Raw genomic sequence first — 21,024 nt, 5'->3', positions numbered from 1 at the left:
AATTAGATAGATTTGTTTTAAAAAAAAAAATGTTATTTTTTTTAATTCAAGATTTATGTTAAAGCACATTATTTTTATTGATAAATTATTATTAATATGTTTTTGAATAGAAACTGAATCATTGATGATTTTTCTTTTTTTTTTCATAGATACTTTTTAAATTATTCATGAACTTTAAATCGTAGATACTTATTAAGTTATTAGCAAACTTAAACTGTAGATACTTACTTATTTATGGGCAAACTTTAACCATAGAAATAGACGAAAAGTCATTGACCAAGTTTTTTTCTGGTAGATATGTAATAAGTCATTTCTAAACTTTCTTGTTAGACACTTAACAATTCATTATACAACTTTTTCTATTCATACACATTAAAGTTAACGAATTTATATTTAATTACATTCATAAATGAAAGTTCATTGACAAAATAAAACTTTCCTGTCACATTGTTTTATTAATATATATATATATATATATATATATATATATATATATATATATCAAGTAAAACGTTAAAATGTACAAAAGTATAACTTGACACACATTGTAGAAATATATAGAACTTTCAAATGGATTAATAATTAATGGTGCAACGAAAAATGAAATTGACTAAAATAAAACTGTTAATAATTGTTGAAATTGGGTACAGAATGATAAGAGAGTTAAAAAAAAGAAAAAAGAAATAATCGATTTATCTTTTAATAAAATTGATGGAAATGTAAAACTATTAATAACGTTAAGAGCGCGTTGTAAAAGAAGAAAAAATGAGTTATTTTTTTGTTTTGTTAACTTCGTTATACCTTTTTAAAAAGGTTCTTGTTCGAGTTGGCACGATACTGAAGAAGAATGGAGGTCGAGGGTTGAAGGTCGAAAGGAGGACAGGGGTGAGCTTAGTTACAATGTTCCTGTATAGTATAATCCATAGAGAAGGCTGTGGCAGGGGTATGTGTTGAAAAGAAGCGGGGGTGACGACGCAACTACTACAAAAAGGCCGCAACTCCCTTCTAAGGCAACTATCAAACGCGAAACGAACACCACCAGTCGCGTGTTTCTTCCTTACCAGGTGAGCAACCTTTTCAACTTCAAGAATGTAAGCCTTATTTTAAAAGACTTTCCCTACTCGTTCGTGTTTCATCGGTTCAATCAAGAATTCTTTTATCAGAACGTAAAACTCTCTTTTCGTGCCCTCCCCCCTTTCTGTGTCTCGTGTAAGTATTTCCATATTCTTTATATATATATATATATATATTCAAATTTCAAACACGAACTCTTATACCAAAGAATAATTTAAACAAACGTTTCAAAATGACACGAAGATGTATACTTTAAACTTACAATTTGACACGGATAACGTGTAATCTTTCATTATTTTCCTTTTTCCTTTTTTTCTTCTTTTTCTTTTTCATTTCTATTTAAACGTTGAAATAAAAATGTGTATTTTGTACAATTCCATTTCATTTATAATCGATCGTTTAATAAATTTCGTATTATATAATTTTTACGAAAGATGATAACGTATAAAAAAAGAACATAAAGATATATTTATTATTTTTCCTATCACTTTGTGTGAACAATAAATTTAAAAAAAAAAAGAAAAACAAGGACAGTGATATTTCTTGATCTTATTCTTATATATATATATATATATATTTTTATTTTTATTTTCAAAGGGTTGTATCACCCCGAATGGCCGGGTGGATATGGCAGGGGAATATTTTCAAACGACGTATGTACCGGAAATCAAGGATGCCGAGAGCAAAGATAGAGAAAGACAAAACGTTCAAGAGGGAACGACTATTTGGAATCACCAGAGGGAGGAGTTTATACGTCAAAAGCATCGAGAACAACGAGAAGTATGTCTGAGGCTTCCTCTTCGGATTCGTTTCGTCGTAAAGAAAAGTTCAGGCACATCGGCCGTTTTAGAGTGCTATTTACGTCAGTACCCTTTGGTCGTGGCATCCTTTTTTAAGAGCTCCTCCCCCCTCCCCCCTTTACAGATCGTTGTTTTTAACGATAGAAAGTCATAAATTCTTTTTTTTTTCTCTCTCTCTCTCTCTCTCTCTCTCTCGATTTATTGCTAAATAAAACCCCGGTAACTTTAACTTTATTTTTATTCGATTCTTTCTCTCTTTTTCTCTCTCTCTCTCTACATTAAAAATTGATGTTTTTATTCGTGTCGACAAATTCGTCAATGTCTTCTCTTTATCTTTAGAGATATTAGGTCGAGTCATAAATAACTTCCGTTTTGTTTTTATGACACAAAGAATGGCGTTTCTGTGACTGATATGTGCAAAGACACCTTTCATGGAGTTTTTTTTTTGCACTCTTTGCAATTGTTCAACGTATCTATTGGATTTTGCTTCAATTTTACCTATAAAAGGTTCGTCAAAGTTGGAAATACGTCCTACATTTGGTTCATCTTTTAACCCTTACGCTACGGGCGTATTTTCCGCGATGCTACTTTTACTGTACGGGGTGCTAATACGTGCAGCTAATCGAAATTGCACTTTATTTTTAAGTAATGTTGTTGTTGTTATTGATATTAACGATTTTTGAATGAAAAGAAAACAAAACACTACAATTACACGTCCACAGTGAGATATTTGACTTAGTGTTATAACTGCATATGTTTGTCGTATGTAAAATACCGCGGTATTTTATGGAGGGCCACTATAGTGGTCCGTAGTAGCGAATTTTACAAACCAATTACTAACTGTCTTATCAGTTATCAGTCCTGTACACTGTATACGCTGTATATTTTTTCAGTTGACACCTTAGTGCTATTACCTTGTTTCAATTTCTAAAGCATTACATGTCGAATATGCACTTTTTACTATTATCCATTTCAGTGGTTAAGAAAAACGATTAAATGTAACATTGACTGTATAAAAAAGTTAACAGAAGACTAAACTGAATTCTCATCTATACAGTGATATCGAAAATTCGTTTGTTTCGGTGACTTATAATAGGTAAATACGAAAAATAGATTCAGAAGTTACTTATGACTCAACCTAATATATATATATATATATATATATGTATTATATTGTAATACATTTTCCTATTAACGAGTTTTACGATTGTACTATATACATAATTTTGTTCATACAAATATAAACTTAGTTAGATGTGAATACACACACACACTCACATACACACAGATACATATATATATATATATATATATATATAATACATATCCACACGACACAGATATTTTCGAGACTCATTGCATATTCGATTCTGTTCCTATCGTTTCTAAGACACGCAAGTTCGTGCCCCGTATGAAATGGTAACGACGTCGAAAACGATCGACAAGGATGCTTTTGGAATTCCTACCTACCGGACTTCATTTGCATAATCCGAACGAACAATTCCGAGAAACATGCCACGTAGGATACGCCGCTGACGTAAACCACCCCCTCCAATTGGATTGTACATAGCAAGACCATTCGAGTTTGGTATATTCATATCTTTTTGGGGGGAGAGCTTGGTTTAGTTTATGTCGATGTGTTATATACGTCAATGTTTTATTAAACTCAAAATCTAATAGGATCGATAATGGTTGAACCAATAAATTTCACCTAACACACTAATAACAAACAAAATATCTAGAAAGATAATAACGTTGGTTTGATAAAGTAAAAAAATGAAAAACAAAAGAACAAAGTAAAAAGTATAAAGTACAAAAGTATAGATGAGTAGACTCGATATTACGACTACGAAGCTTCTCTTTATCTATTCTCTTCTTTCTTACGTTATTGCAAAACTCCAACGAACGGTCGGTCTTCTCTCAAAAAAGAAAAGCTTTTCTGAGTACGATAGAAAGAGGAGGTGGAGCTGGGGATGGGTGGGGGAGGGAATCCCCTTCTCTCTCTCTCTATAGTAGAGTTAGAAGAGGATCACGACCATCGTGAAGAAGTTTCCCTTTAATTTTCTTTCCAGTTGCGAGAGATTCTGGCGAACTATTCGCCTTGGGGTAAACCGGGTGGTGGTGCTCCGTGTCCGGCAACCTTAAGAAAGAAAAACGTACGTTTGGAACCATTGGAATCCGTGAAGAATCTTACCACTGTTGGTCAGGTAAAATTTCAAGAAAAAAAAAAAATAAATCAATCGATTTGACAAGACGCACACTTATTATGCAATAATAATGCTTATTTATTATCATTTCAAATTTTGTGCGTTAGATACTTTCGTTTGGTAAATCTACGTAAAATGATATATGTAAAATTAATTACTAGAATTGAATATATGTTTAAATCGGTGTCTTTCTAAAGTCTTTCTACTACTACTACTACTTAAACGATGTGTATCTTCAATATTAAATCGTTGAAGGAGTTATGTAAACTCATCCTCTCGCAATTATGGAAACGATTACCATCACGAAACTCAAAGAGGAATATAAGAGAGAGAGAGAGAGAGAGAGTAGTAACCTTCGGTATCGGATCGATACACAAGCATGCCTTCAACGTTTGCACTGATAATACGTCTGCCCTATGGTGGGCTCTGTTTCTCTCGCGTGTACGAACCTTTTAAAAGGTGTTCCGTATACCCTCTGACCTCTGAATTTCAACGATGACCAATCGAAAAGCGATCGTGACACGATTCGTTTCAATATCTATGCCAAGGACTAAAACTAACTATTTCATTTCTGAATGCTTTTATAAGCAACTTGAATATATTTTGTTTTCTATTTTTTCAAATATCACTATTTTTGTACAAGTGATTAATTAGGGTCGATATTAATAAAGACAACAAAAAATATCTTTTGTAATTTATCATTGACATATATGCTAAGTCAGATATTTTAATAGATTACTTTTAGTTATTATTGTTTAATGTGAATTATATATTGGTTATTTTTGTTCTATTAGTATGATGGGGTATAATTTAGAAAGATTATTTAAAACAAAAAATGATGCTAATATATAAAGTTATATATATATATATATTATAAGAGGTATATATTTATAATACTATATAGTGTATATATATATATATATATAATATATAATAATTATTTTTTACTATATAGTATGTAATTATATACGTAAATTTTATAGTAATAATATTATATAATATAATATATATTATATATTATATTATATATATTATATTATAATATAATATATATTATATATTATATTATATATATTATATTATAATATAATAATATATATAAAAATATTATATAATAATATTATATATAATATATAATAATATTATTATACATTATATAATATATAAATAAGTAAAATAGAAGTATATATTTTAATTGAAAGAAGAAAATAATTTGTCTTTTCTTTTTTCTTTTTTTTTTTATTTTTTTTCATGTCATATTTGTTAGGAATCAACATTTTTGAATAAAAATTCGTAATGGATTTTTCTTGTTGGGTGAGAACGACGATATAACATTTTTTTCTTTTTGTTCTTTTCACCGGTAATAATTTAAAGAGAGAGAGAAAAAGCGTGGATCTGGGTAATGCCAGTGAGGTGGGGGAGGAGGAGGAGGAGGAGGAGGGAAAAATAAAGGAAGAGAAAGAGGAGAATCGGGCAAAGCACGATCCTCTCGATCCCTTTCGGTCAAATTCTGGACGCACGCCCGACTTCACCTATCACGTAGAGAAAAGCCCTTTTTTCCATCTTTCTCGTAAAACGAAAAAAGATCGATATACGTTAGCGTGAATTTTCTAACGTAGATCAAAGCAAATGCTATCCTGATCGAATAGAAACCACATACATTCACACACACACACACAACACATATATATATATATATATATACATAGACAGAGTAAATTGAAAAAAATAAAACACAACATTTTTGTTTCATCATTTAAAATTAATTATATAAATTGTGCTTTTTTTTAGTAAAGTATAACATTTTTTTTCTTTTTTTTTTTTTTTAATAAAAATCTTCACATTATTTATTATTAAAGGAATTTATTATTATTTTTCTTTGTGAAATTATTAAAAAAAAAGAAACAATGGAGAATTATTAACAGATTGAACTTTGTACATTCATTGTAATTCGTGTAATATTAATTTTCAGGAAATGTTTATCATTCGTATCTTGAGTAAAAAGTATTTTTATATTAACGATAATTACAATTTAATTTTTAAATGATAAATAAATGCAAAAAAAAAAAACAAAACAAAACTAATAATAATATTCTCTATTATTTGTAATTTACTATTATAAATTTATATTATAAGAAAATTTTAAACGGTTTGTTTTAGAAAAAAAAAAAAACAAAAACAAAACAACCAAAAATAAGAAACAACTACTACGTGAATCGAATATACGAATAGATAATGAAGAAGAAATTCTTGTCACATAGATGGGGTCGAAAATTTGAGGGGGGTTTATAATAATAATATTCAAAGCGTTACACACATATGTAGAAATTATACGGCAAAGCTTGTAAAAAGGGGAGGAGGAGGAGGAGGAGGAGAAGGGGGGGGGGTCGGGGATTGTGATGGTGATGGTGGGATACATAAAAGATAACAATAAAGAGGATTTTCTCAAGGAAAACGTCTTTCCTCCTATTTGCTAGGAGTTCCCAAGAGGAAGAGTAGTAGTTGTTGCGCTGCTTCTCCGTGTGAGCTTTCAAATGCGCACGTGGTTAGCTTGTAAGCACGCGTTCTTGCACGAAACAACGATTTCACGTAGTTAGGTATACATATTCACACATATATACATACAAATACATACAAATACACACACACACACATTAATACATAGCATATAGACAGGGTTATATTGTACATATAGTCAATGGAAGGGAATCTCTTGGTGAAGCTGCTTAATATGCCTTGCCGGGGCGTGCTTAATCTGTGCAGTCCTGGCCCTGGGGTCGTCCTGGTCCTGGAGGACTACCTTGGAGGGATCCGAAGTTATTTGGTGTTCACTTTTGGGAATCTATGGTACGAATTGATCGATAGAAAAGAATTTGTGTGTGTTTTTTTTTTGTTAATACAAATTTTGTATTCTAATCATTTTTAATCAATCTTCATATAGGTTTATTCATTTATTATTATTATTTTATTTATTTATAACACATCATTTCAAAACACATACACACATTAGATATACCAGACCAGCAGTCATTTTGTTTGGTCGACCATTATTAATTCAAAATGTCTACTTCATGTTGTAACATTTGATTTCTGTAAATAATTAAGCGTTTTGTTATTTAATTTTGTTATTATTTTTTAAGAGTAAATAATAACTGAATGTCTCAAAAAGCATTTTTTTTTTTTGTATACCCCAGTCATTTTGACTGGTGTAGTAGAAATAGGTATACTGAAAATGGTGGTATATCTAGTGTTAAGATCAATTTATTATCTTATTATATATATATATATTTTTTAGATTTGTTTTATCAAAAAGCAAACGAACATTTTACAAAATGGTTACTCTCGTTTAGAACTAATAAGAAAGAAAGAAAAAAGAAAGTTTTCGAAGTAGAAGTAGCAGTAGAAGAAGAAGAAGAAGAAGAAGAAGAAGAAGAAGAAGGTGGAGAAGGAGTGGTGCTGTTACTTTGTTGTGTCGGTAGAAATTGGTTCGTACGTGATTTTACGTTGGAAGACACGACAGCTTGGTATAGAGAGAACAAGCTAGTACGACGACGAAATTACGTTGTCACGAGGAACAAGAGGGGTTCTGTGTTGGCTGATACCAACAAACTTGCTCAAGTAACTCTCCCTCTCTCTCTCTCACTCACTCTTATTATACCAAAGCGAAATCAGATTGGATCGGAAAATGCACTGTTCTGAAGAACCTTTCTCATCAATGTATATATATCTATGTCTGTGTTTCTTTTCTACAAATGTTCTCTTTCAGTTTACACACATTTAATCGTAAAATAATTGAAACTTTTGCTTTTCACTAAATACTACGTTTATAATCTTCGTCTAATTTCAAGGAAAGAGATTAAGTGATCTTTGCTAAATGTCTGGACAGTTTTCGAATATATCGTATTACTGAAATTACGTACGTTCGCGTATCAAGATAAATTCATCTTCTCGCGTGATAATTACTGGTACAGGTAACGGGTTCGTTCGCTTATCTTCTCGGAGATGAAATATTTCATCTTCTATCATAAATCTCAAAACACGATTACCGCAACATATATCCGTGTGAATAGTTAAACTTGATCGCCTATTTCACGGCCATACTCTAACAGTAGGTATCATACTGGGTTAGTATAAATCGTTAAGGATGAAATTATTGGCTTTTCCTGTTGAAGGTTTCGTCCTGTTTTCACTCTCTCTCTCTCTCTCTCTTTCTCTGTCTATTTCTCATCGTTATCTTCTGAAATTCGCAACAAGTAACTCTCACCAAGTATAACTTCGTTTTTAATTACCTCCTTATTTGCAATAACTCTTGTAGAACTGTTATTTGTCGTATACGTTCTCGTTCGTTCGTTTATTCGTTTATTTGTACGTATTACTTGCTTACACATTGAGATACACACACACTTACATACATATACATGCACACGTACATACATTTGTGTTAGCTTAATTGAATTTCATTTAAACGAGTGATAAACGACTGTAAGATCGGCTATTACGTCGTCGTAGTCATCTTCTAGGATATGGAGAAACGATCCCTCTTAAAACTTCTTCTTCTTCTTCTTCGAAAGATATCTGCGTGAAAAGAAAAAGTTTGATAAAAAGACAATAGATAAAAACCATTGAAAAAAATCGATTTCTAATTTTTTTTCTTTTCTATTACCATAGATTAAACAAATACACGTAATATAAGTTAATATTAATAATTAAATATTATTCTACAAATATGTATAACTAATTGTTAAATTAAAGTTAAATTTTTATTATTTATATAAAAAAATGTGCGCGCCTGTAGATATGCAACTCTCCAGACACACTTTGACAAATGTTGCTTGCGAGCGTCATCTATTGAGACGGAATTTTTTTTAAGAGTAAACTGTTCATACACGTGTGCATTACGGGTTGCCTATCTTTCGGGCAGAAAAAAAATTTCGTCTCGGTAGATGACGCTCGCAAGCGACATTTTTAATGTGTGTCTGGTGGGTTGCATATCTACAGGCGCACATTTTTATAATTATTAAATAAATAATTAGATAAAAAAAAAAGTAAAAATAATATTATAATAATATTATATTATAAATTATTCTATTTCTGATAATATGAATTCATCTCATTCTCTCGGAATTTGCTTTTTTCGAAGGTTTCACTTTTAACTTGTGCAATTTGCAAACATGTTTTTTTTTTAAATTTTTATTTTCTTCGATAAGTATCCCTTCCTTCCCAATTCCCACTCCCCCAATCCCCCACGTCGTAATCGCACGATCTTCATCTTGTTTCTCGTTGCATCGGTTTTCTTGGCATTGGTCCCTCGTCGTCGTCGTCGTCGTTTCCCATCGGTTCATAGCTTTTGCTGCATCGACGATCATCCTCCTTCCCTCTTCCTTACAACAGAGAAGCAAACTCTTAATTTTTAATTAACCAACCAACCAAGCGCATCTTACTAGCTTCTCCTCGAACAGCAAACACATAACCGTGCCACGTTACTACCTAATTGAACGATCCAACCGGCGCCTTAGCGGAGCTTGCGAGCTTGCACCAAGCCGGAAAGTTTAAACTGAAATTTATTAGCAAGCTCCACTTCGACTGAAGTTTACTTCTTATTGCGCGTAAGCGAGCTTACGTTAACTAACGCTGACTCTCTCTCTATCTCTATCTCTGTTCTTCTTCTTCTTCTTCTACTATTTCTGTCCATCTATCTTCTTCTATACTTGTTTCTCTTTCTTTCTTACACATTTTCCTATTCATTCTCTTTCTCTATCATTCCCTTTTATATACACACTTTGTTCAACTAACTTACTTACATGAACGGCTCTCCTACTACTACTACTACTACTACTACTACTACTGTCTGTGGATTTATGGTAGGTTTTCTGTTTTCTCGCTAATAAACTGGCCCAGCTTTACTTTAACTAGCCAACTAACTAGACCGACGTTGATGGATGAACGGAACGAGTAGAGTCGCGAGTTAAGCTGGATCACGATGAGAGGGGGTAGTGTTGATGGTGGTGGTGGTAGTGGTGGTGGTGACGAACCCGACTAACCGTTAGACGATCATTTTTCTCTTCGAGGACTGTCGCGAGAGAAACTTCCTTCCTGGACGTTTTTTTCCCCTCTTTTTCCTGTTTTTTTTTTCTCTCCTTTTATACTTCCTGCGAAAAGTCAAACTCTTTGGAAAATTGTTCGCTGGTCTTTTACAGGGATGGACCAATGACTCGACGATCCGGAGACTTTATAATAAAAGGGACATCGATCCTCTGACTGTTCCAGACATGAATACATTTTTCGATGCGAATGCTAACCCCGGTAAAATATCACCCCCCCCTTTTTTTTATAGATTCAATTATTATACCTTATTTTCTTTCTTCTTCATCCATTTATTTTTTTTTTGTCCACATTTTAAACCTTTTCGCTACGGGCGTATTTTTCGCGATGCTATTTCTACTGTATGAGGTGCTAATAAGTGCAACTAATCGAAATTGCACTTTATTTTCAAGTAATGTTGTTGTTGTTGTTGTTGTTGTTGATATTGACGATTTTTAAATGAAATGAAAACAAAACATTAAAATTACACGTCCACAGTGGGATATTTGACTTAGTGTTATAACTGCATATGTTTGTCGTATGTAAAATACCGCGGTATTTTATGGAAGGTCACTATAGTGGCCCGTAGTAGCGAAAGGGTTAAACAATTGAAATCGTTATATTATCCTTTCTCTTTCTTTCTTTTTAGGTATAACGTCGCATTTACAATCGTCGAGGGATACGAAAAATCTTTACAACGAGGAGGTCCAGGTGTACAAGTTAACTGGCGGAGTTGAATTAGTACCGTTGTTAACCAGCAGACGTTATCATTCCCAACCAGATAATATTCGTTATCATGCGACGGATATTACTCGGCCAGAATACACGATACAATCGTAAGTTACTTCCTGTAATAACATTAACGTCTATCATGTTCAATATTTCAAAGTACCTTTGATAAACTATAATTGAGATAATATTCATTTTTCATTTGAAAATGTTGCAATTTTTTAATATCATCTTTATTATTATTCAATTTCATATATCTACCAGAAATAATTTCGATTATTACATATCATCAGGTTTTGTAATTAATTCCATGTTTTTATTCTTTTTTATTAAGTGTACAACTTTGTTTTCGCTATTTTCCTACAGGTGGCTTGAAAAAATGGCGGTAGCAAAGTTGCACACATATTACACAAATAATTTTATTATTTATTTATAATATAATCATATACACTTTTAGTTTTTTGTAATAGTCAATTATTTTGTTATTTTTTTATGAAATAATTGCTACATCTCATTTAATAACTACACTAATTAATTCTAACCTAAAAATCAAACATTTCTAATAAATCATATATATATATATATATATTTATTTATTAGACATTATTTATTTTTCTAATATTTTACAAAATCTTTGTAATATACAAGATTTTAAGTAATATCCCAATTACCAATACCCAAATTCATTCTATTATCTTTGTATCTATTTTAACGTTTAGAATATTTTTTTTTTGTTATCGTCAAAGTGACAAGTCTTAGTATAGCATGGATGAGATGACGAGGTACGACTAGGGCGGCATAAATGGTTAGGGTTCGCACGAGACTCGAGGGATGTAACTACATTATAGGTAATCAACCCATTGACCTGAATGCACCGACCTCGACAGCTTTACCTGTCTGATGCTGTTTCATCCCCCTTGTGTATTAACGCTCTCTAGTCTAACACTTTACTATCGACGTCGATATAATACTTTTCCGGAGGGTATCTAAAACTCGATGGCATTGGTCGTTTTCTAGAAAAGGCTAGAGAATTTAAAACATCCCCCAACCCCTATTACCTTATAGTTGAAAAATCACACCTTAACGTTATGGCGATTGCTATTTTATTTTGAGATTTATATATATTAGATCTTTAACCCCTTTGGATACATATTTATTTGATAATAATAATAATTTAATATTAATTATTTAATTACTTAAAACATCCCCCAACCCCTATTACCTTATAGTTGAAAAATCACACCTTAACGTTATTATGGTGATTGCTATTTCATTTTTTATTTTCCTTTTTTTAAAATTGTTTATTAGATCTTTCAACCCTTTTTGGGTACATATTTATTTGATAATAATAATTTAATATTAATTATTTAATAGTTAAATTAAAGTTTTTTTTAGAATAATCAATTATCTTACATTAATTTTGTGTCTATCGTTATTACTCATCGTAAGATTGTTTTTTAATATATAATGAAAAATTTGTAATTTTCTTTTCAGAAATAGTTTGCCTTCGTTCGAAGTCACCAACAGAGAATACGTAGCTGAACTTGCTGAACAGATACGATGGAAACAAGATAGAGCATGCGTAAGTTTTATGATTTAATAATGTTTTTTTATAAGAAAATAAAAGAGAGAATGATTAATTTTGTTCTACATTAAAAATATAATAAAAGTATTAGGAATAATTTTGTAATAAATAATTTCATGGAATTTTCATTACAGGAGGAACGCAATGAGGAACGGGAAAATTGTAGACGACATTTCGATACTTGGAAAAAATTCTGGGGAAGACCTGGTCACGGTGCACCAATAGATCACGTTTATAGAAACAATCTTTATAATATTCTTTATCGTTCAGCTATTTATTAAATTTCTAAGGTATAACCGTTCACCTGTGTCACGTTATTTGGTAATTTAACAAAAAAAAAAAAACATTGTAAAACGGACGAGTATTTTTCGAAAATTTTGACCTTTCAATTGAACTTTTTTATTTTAGAGATATCATCGAAAATAAATCTGATGATTTGCGAGATATTTCGTAGACGACAACAAAAATAACAAAAAAAAAAAAATACGAATTGATAAAAACAATGACGAAAATTAGATTTCTCGAGATATTCAAGATGGATTTGATAAAAAAGAAGAAAAAATTAAAAAAAAGGGATAAAAAAAATCAGACCATACTTTGTCGTCGTTTCTATCAGGTCGAATTGCCTGGAGATGAAAAAGGGGAAGAAGAGAGTTTGTCAGCAGCCTATTAAATTTTATGAAAGTCTACCACCGTTAGAGGAGCTTCGAAGAGACGTTTGATAAACCTGCACCGTGGGACGTAGACCGCGATTGACCAGACCTCAAAGGAGCAATCTCGAGAGAGAAAGAGAGAAAGAGAGAGAGGGAGGATGGGTGGTGATGGTGGTGGTGGTGGTGGTGGTGGTGGTTCAATCGACGGGTATTAAATTTCATGAACGCCAAGGAAACGACCATTTGAATATATGTATGGTTCGGTGTTAGAAAGTGCCCTTAGTCCTTGTTGTCAAAAGAACTGCGTCCTTGTTCGAAGCTGGAATTTTAACCTTTCCAAGTATTCCCTTCCCCTACACCCTTCTACTCTTATTCAAGTGAAAAAAAATGGTTATGGGAAATTCTATATCGTTAAAATTACATTATCTTATTATAAATCGTGATCGTTATATTTTAGATGACATAAAAAAAATAAAATAAAATATAAAAACATTTCATCATATAGAAAATTTGCATGCAACTTTAAAAGTAGGACTATTACGTGTTGTTATTTATATTTGTTTATTTGAAATAATATTCGTAACACTTTATATAGACTAACCGTACGATTAATTTCCATAGTATTCTCGATAATGATGGATGATGGTCGTTTTGCACGTCTCAAACACAGTTTCGTTTGTAATTAACATAGACCACCAACACGTTAGGTAGAGGAGAACGACACTGAGTTGTCACGTTAATGGGCTACTAATTTAATTGGAGTCACTTCATGCGATACCGGTTCTCGGTTTGTACCTTAAAAGGGTTAAGTGTCTCACTCTCTCTCTCTCTCTCTCATTCATTCTATTCTCATCTTCGTTCTCACAGGAGGTCCTTTTCTCTTTCCTGTTTTGTTAGAAAAGGGACTCTTCTCTACTAGAAACCTCGCAGATTCTCTGTAGTCTCGTATTTTCCCACCTGTATATCCCTCAAACCCCCTTGTCCAACCCTACCAGACCTAGTCCTACTCTCTCCTTCCCTAACCCTCCCCCTGTTTGTTGCCCTTTCCTTTCCAAGTACAGTGGGGGTAGGTGGTTGTGCTGCTGCAGTTATACGAGCAACCAACCACTGTGTACGCTATTCCTATTGTCTGACTATTGTGTACACGTTACCACTGTGCGTCGGAACGTTTGTATAAAGGGTGATTCATTTTCAACGAAATATCAGTTCCTGCGCCTCATGAATTTCAACTCTCGCAAGCGCGTAAAACCACGCGTCCTGTATATTTATCTCTCTTGGTACGCGTGTATATATAGATATATATATATATGTATGTATATACCTCTTATTCTCTCTCTTCCGTATCCATTTCCTGTTACGTCTTCCGTTCCCTTTCTCTCTCTCTCTCTCTCTGTCTCTCTTACTCTTTGATGTTACTTTTCTATCTTCCTTTACTATCTATGCGTTTCCTAGGTAGATGACGTTACTCCGATTACTGGCCAGAGCGTGGTTTTGCTTAAGCTTGAATCCACACAGGAACTCGTTACACATTTCTTTTTGTATTTTTTTTTTTTTGGGTTTTTTTTCCTTCCTAAATAATTTCTCTTATCACGATTATACATACATACCTGCAAACGGGATGAACCGTGTTAAAGCTAACCCCGTGTTTAAATCTCTTACACGTTCTTGCCTTATGAAATATAAATAAGGGTTAGATAGAAATTATATTGATATTTAATCGATTCCAATGTTTAATGATAATATTTTATCGTAATAAATAGATGAATAAAATTTATCATGCTGTTTGATTAATATTATTTTCCATCAAATGTTTTATACTATAATATATATATATATATAGAAAATATTTTGTCAATGCTTTAATCATCAAAAGAAAAAAAAACCAAAAATATAATTTCTAGAATAATTGGACTAACTAACAACAATCCTAAGTTACTTTTTTATTTATTCCATTGATGATAGATAGTGTGTTTCAATCGTACGATAAGTTTTAAACGAGATAGTAGATTTCAAAGCTTTCGTATTCGAATCCGTGGAATAGTGAGGGGTATGAACACAACAAAAAAAAAAAAAAAAAAAAAAAAAAAAAAATTTGCCTCGCTTCGAATCTCTGGAATGGCAAGCCGATATCAGAAATCCTCTAGAACATTCACGCCACTGAAGGAATAATATTTGTTCGCGGTTCCCCATCGTCGTGATGTACGTGACGTGATAGTCGCAAGGGGGTAGGGGTAGGGGGTGGGGTTTCGGGGGTGGGGTAGATAGGTGCATTGTACGTACGGGTTTTTCGTATACGTATATATAAACCATACATTGTACGTGTATGCATGTATGTATGTATGTATGTGTGATAGCATGTGTGCATCATCGAACTCGTATTCGTTCTTTCTCACGGAGTTTCCGTTCAAGCTTCGACAACGAACGACGACGTATGGTAAATTTGAATTTCGATATGGTGAGACTACGACTACGAGTGCTTTTTTCCTACGACTTCTTTTTATCCAAGAAACTTTATCGATTCTTTTGCAATAAGAACGAAAGTTGAAAAGATATTTTATTTTATTTTATTTTATTTTATTTTTTTTTTGTCTTCTGATCGATCTTCCTTTATTTTTTTTTCTATTATTATTATCATCATCATATATATGTGTGTGTGTGTTCTATTTTAATCGTTAAAATATAAAACAACAAAAATATTTAATACATCAAAACTTATTTTTAATTCAAATATAATTTAAGGTGGAGAGGGAGGAAATTATTATTAAATCATATTGCAATTAACTTTTTGCATTCGAGCAGTTGCATGACAAGACAGTGGTTGACAAGACAAATCCAATGATATGCAACATTAATATTTTTAAAGATCAACTATGATCTAAATTGGCGAACAGTTTATGGGTCGTGGTCGCGTCAGAGTTGCATCAAGTATGCGTCATCCTTTAGTTATTCCGACAGATATTTTCCGAATATTTTTTATTGGTCCATTGTCAAGTTTTCTATTTAATGTTGCACATCATTGAGTTCAAATCTTGTCAAAGTTGACCTATCAATCTCAAAAATATCTCAACCTAGTATAAAAATACTAAAGTCATATTGTAATCCTGAATTTTTCATGCAACTTTTTCAACTCATCCACTTTTCTTCTATTATTATATTTTCGGAGCTATTTAGGTGACAAGAGCTGGTGAATCACCCTGTATAACATATATATATATAAATATAAATTACGTGTCACGTTGTTTGTCCGCAATGGACTCCTAAACTACTGAACCGATTTTAATCAAATTTTGCATACTGTGTGCAGTTTTATCCAACTTGAAAGGTAGGATAGTTTATATCATCTAACAGATGGCGGTATAAGATAATTCGTTGACTTAAAGACGTGTGTATCAGACTGATTGTGAGCCACAGTAACGCGTTGCGGGGCACCCCTAGTATATATAATAAAAAGAAAGGTGATCGTTCGGCATTCTCAATAGTAGCAATGTGTACCTAGTAGGAGAGTGAAACACAGAGAAAAGAAGAGATGAAATAAAGAGAGAGAGAGAGAGAGAGAGAGAGGTGTGAAAGATGAGAGAAGGAGTGAGGAGTAGGAGGATATGAAGGGGAGGGGGAAATGGATATAGAGAAGCGAAAAATGTGAAATCTTGTTATCGCGGTGACTCGAACGACGAGCTATTCATCAAGCGTATCATTTCCACATAGCTCGGCCCGCGGTGTGCAGTGATGAATGCACGCCCGTAATTAGAATTTTTTTTTTTTTTTTCATATATACAGGGTGTATGTAAATTATAGATTCAAGAGAGAGAGAGAGAGAGAGAGAGAGAGAGTCTTCTTATAGGAAGATAGAAAGGGGTTGAATGGACAGTGGTAAGAATCATCATCGTCGACAATTATTTTTGTTATACAAATTATTTATCATCTATTGAAATGTATAAACATTTTAAAATTAAGCAATATAGTGATGGTGGTGGTGTTACGAATGAATGAATGAATGAATGAATGAATTAATGAATTAATGATATTTGTTGAAATTCGTTAAAACGTATTATTTAATCGTTGTTTATTCAAACCAAAAACATTCAATTAATCGAATAATTTTATGAATATATAATATTGTATTTGTATTAAAAGATTTAATACGTTTCGAATAATAATTTTTTATTACTATTATTATTATTATTTTATAACGAATAATTTATATCCACTAGCAAACTCGTTTGTAACATTTACGAATTACGCGTACACCTTGTATATATGCACAACGTACGTATCAGTGTATCGAGGCGTAACACTTTAGCACCCCGAAAATAAAAAAGAGCCAAAAAAAGAAGTGAGAAGGAGAGGGGGAGGGGTGGGGTGTGTGTGTGGTGGGGGGGGGGGTGGAAGAAATATAGGGACGACCTATAAAACACGTTGCTCGTCATCATGGTTTTAATGGCAGATGCCGTCCACTTTTCGAGTTTCATCGATTCGCTCGATTGCACGGATTAATATTCAGTAAATTGTAGCGAACCATGCGCGTAATACTACCACCATTCCACCCTCATCCCCCCCCTTCCTTCCTTCCTTCCTTCCTTCCTATCGGCATTGCATCCAACTATCCCACCAATCTTCCCCAACTATCAACTTGAACCTTTTTTTTTTTTTCGATTTCCTCTTTCACATTCGCACCAAACGCTGAACTCTTCTTCCCTTCAACCCCCTTTCCCTAACCCCATTACGATTATCTTTCTCCCCTCTCATTTTCTTTTGGGGCCCATTCTTCTGTGTTTCGTTCAGTGCCCAACGTGTCGCAAGCTTTTTAATCGTCTTCTCGTATTTCGCACCTCTTTTTTTTTTTTTTTTTTAGAAGTTACAGGGCTGACCAACCCCAATTCCGTCGGTGATTCTGTGAATAATTGTTTTCTCTTACTATTTTGTATTTTCTTTCTCTGTTTGTTTCTAAATCTCTCTCCTAATTTGCCGTGATATTTTTATACCATTGTGAAATGGGGTGGGGTTGGGTTATGTGTTTGAACACAACTGCTATTCGAAAAATTGTCTCTACGAATTCTCGATAAGCCCTGGAAAAAAACACACTGTAATATATGTTAACATACACGTGTAATAATAGTAGTAGTAGTAGTAGTAGTAGTAGTAGTAGTAGAAATATAAATTCTCCACACGTTTTTATTTAACAACAATATGTAACTGTGTACGCGTGGGTGAGTGCGTTAGAGCTACGCGTATGTTTTGGTCGTTGCATCATTCAAACATTAAAAAAAAAAAAAAAAAGAAAAATAAAAACCATAGAAGAGTAAAAAAAGAATTTAGTAAACCCGTTCTCTTTCCAGGTTGTTCGTAGTTACATTTTTGTTTTCTTTTCTTTTTCAAAAAAGGGTTGCTTTTTCCTTTTTACGTATACCATCCGTTTTTCTACTCTACGAAATAATTACGAAGGTCTACCTGTAGATAGGTCGGGCGGTGAATTTTAAACGGGATCGAAATATATATACATATATATATATATATATATATATATATATATATATATATATATGTACATATATGTATATATATATACATATATATATATGTACATACAGGTAAATTGGATGTAACTAAATGAATCTTTGACTAAAAGAGAGGATATTTGAAAATTCCTATCTCCATTTATTTTCCTTCTTTCCTTTATTTTCATTTCTTTTTATTTTCCTTTCATATCTCTTTCAGTATTATTGAATTATTTAATGAAAATAAAAATGTTAATAACATTTATAACCTATGTAAAAGACATTTTACGTGAATCAATTTCTATTCTTTCATTGTCTGTGTGTCAGCTTTCAACGGGGTACGAGAGTAGAAAGAAAGAGAGAGAAAAGAGAGAGTGGCAAGGGGGAGGGGATGGGCAAGAGAAAGATGGGTTTCACGAGCCACTCGTCGTGCAAACTTTTTTCATATCTCTGACATTATATCGTGCTACCTAAAATCCTGCTTGACTATACTATTCCATTGCTTTCACTCACTCTCTCTCTGTCTCTCTCTTACTCTCTTGAGTTCTTTCTGTATAACTATAGTAACAGTTAGATAGATATAGATAAAGAAGAAAACCAGCAAACCATTCCCAGTTTCATTTCGAGCTCTCGTTGTACAATTTAGAATATGTATACATACATATACATATATATAGTTACTAGGGGTGCCCCGCCACGCGTTGCTGTGGCTCACAATCAGTCCGATACACACGTCTTTCGCAATAAAATAATATTGCGAATTATAAATTAAAACATAAACTATTCTATCTTTCAAGTTGGATGAAACTACATACAGTGTGCAAAATTTGATTAAAATCGGTTCAGTAGTTTAGGAGTCCATTGCGGACAAACAACGTGACACGTAATTTATATATATATACATGATCGAAGTAAAAGAAGGTTTTCTTTCCCACGAAAGATCGTGAATGGTGTATGGGGGTGGGGATGAGACGGGGATTCTAAAATTCACGAAGAAAACAAAACGATGACTATCTCTCTCTTTTTCTCTTTCTCTCTTTCCACCCCCACTGTATTTTGTTGTCACGAGGCCGTTTAACACCGAAGAATTGTATATATAATAGATGCAACCTATAGGACGACTTCTTTGTATGGAAAACAGCATATGGAAATTTTCGCAGGTGTCGGTTTATTGTCCCATTCGCGAGTGAAACGATACACAGGGGAATCATCCCTCTATATACTTATGCAAGAAGGGTTGCAACGCTCGGGATATTTGTCACGGTACATGGGGTTGGACGAAACACGATTGGATTAAATTGTTCCAATCTACCGTAACTTTAAACTCCATCTCTTTCTATTTGACGTCATTTTTTGTTTTGTTTTGTTTGAATGAGCTTAAACGATATACTGTTGATGATACGACTTTTTTTTTTTTTTTTTTTTTGCAATATGTTATTTTTGTCTTTTTTTTTTTATGTTATACGATTAAAAAAGGGTATACACGATTTTGGAATGAAATTTTTGAAACAAACAAGAAAATCTTTTAATTGGATTTTGTCTTTTTTTTTTTTTTTGAAATGAAATTGTATCAAAAGTAACGAATTTAAAGGGCAGGCGTTTAGTTGGTTTAGCCTTGAATGATTTGACACGTAATTCTTTCAAAGTCTTCGATAATTTTGACATTATAATCCGGTCCAAGGTATCTTAAATTATACGAACACCAGATCGTCTTGTAAAGGTTGCTATGGAATGCATGGAAATGGGGGAAATCTTGCGATTGCCTAGCAATAAGATCCGCACGTGATCGCTGAAGGAGTTCGTAGAATTGGCTTGAGACCAAGTTGCAAGTCGGAGTTACTTATCGTGTTTGCCAACTTTCTTCGATGTTTTTTTTCCTCTTTTTTTTCTTTTTCTTTTTCTTCCTACCATTTCTTATTTCTTATCCCTACCTTTTTCTTTTTATCTTTCTCTCACTTTCTCTCTCTCTCTCTCTCTCTCTCACTATTTTCCCTTTTTTTCTTCTCTCGTAAGTACATCGAGTACGAACAGGTTACGATAAGTATCCATTTTATTTTTTACTGAATAATTTAGGATCCTTTTTTTTTTAAAAAAAAAGGGTAAAATTCAACGTGTGACGATTGATGCTGTAATTTAAAGAATTTTTTTTGTTTTTCTTTTGTTTTATATTGTTCCTTTTGCATTATGTAGAAAAATTACATTTTAAAAAGCACGATAATCACGTGTATGCATTACGATTTGTCTTTAATTATTTTTAAATGAAATGAAAGAACGAAATAATGAGAGATTTAAGAAGAAAAGTGCTAAAAGGAATCATCAATTCTTCCCTTTTCTTTCTTCCTTTCTATCATCAAATCTTATATTGCAAAACATGCTCGATTTTTCATCTCTAATACTTTC

General features: G+C 32.6%; 1 protein-coding gene across 7 annotated transcripts; it reads left to right on the top strand.

Annotated features, from left to right (window-relative positions):
- Positions 1-494: 494 nt before the first annotated feature.
- Positions 495-20,752, top strand: LOC107064809 (uncharacterized). 7 transcript variants are annotated; one of them, XM_015317870.2, is made up of 9 exons: positions 495-1,064; positions 1,672-1,854; positions 3,947-4,081; positions 6,845-6,928; positions 10,279-10,384; positions 10,812-10,998; positions 12,386-12,473; positions 12,611-12,766; positions 12,885-20,752. In XM_015317870.2, the coding sequence occupies exons 2-8, from the start codon at positions 1,702-1,704 to the stop codon at positions 12,755-12,757; spliced, it is 900 nt and encodes a 299-aa protein (XP_015173356.1). In that variant the 5' UTR covers positions 495-1,064; positions 1,672-1,701; the 3' UTR covers positions 12,758-12,766; positions 12,885-20,752. The 7 variants fall into 7 exon arrangements, with proteins under 7 accessions (XP_015173356.1, XP_089033679.1, XP_015173355.1 ...); XM_015317869.2 differs by having other exon boundaries at positions 496-1,064; positions 12,611-12,797; XM_015317868.2 differs by having other exon boundaries at positions 496-1,064; positions 12,611-20,752.
- The last annotated feature ends 272 nt before the right edge of the window (positions 20,753-21,024 follow it).

Source organism: Polistes dominula, unplaced genomic scaffold, assembly GCF_049000335.1.
Source record: "Polistes dominula isolate Pdom_NZ unplaced genomic scaffold, Pdom_raw_medaka contig_24, whole genome shotgun sequence".
NCBI lineage: Eukaryota > Metazoa > Arthropoda > Insecta > Hymenoptera > Vespidae > Polistes > Polistes dominula.
The sequence above is the reverse complement of the archived record's forward strand: the minus strand, read 5'-3'. Positions and strand labels throughout refer to the sequence as shown.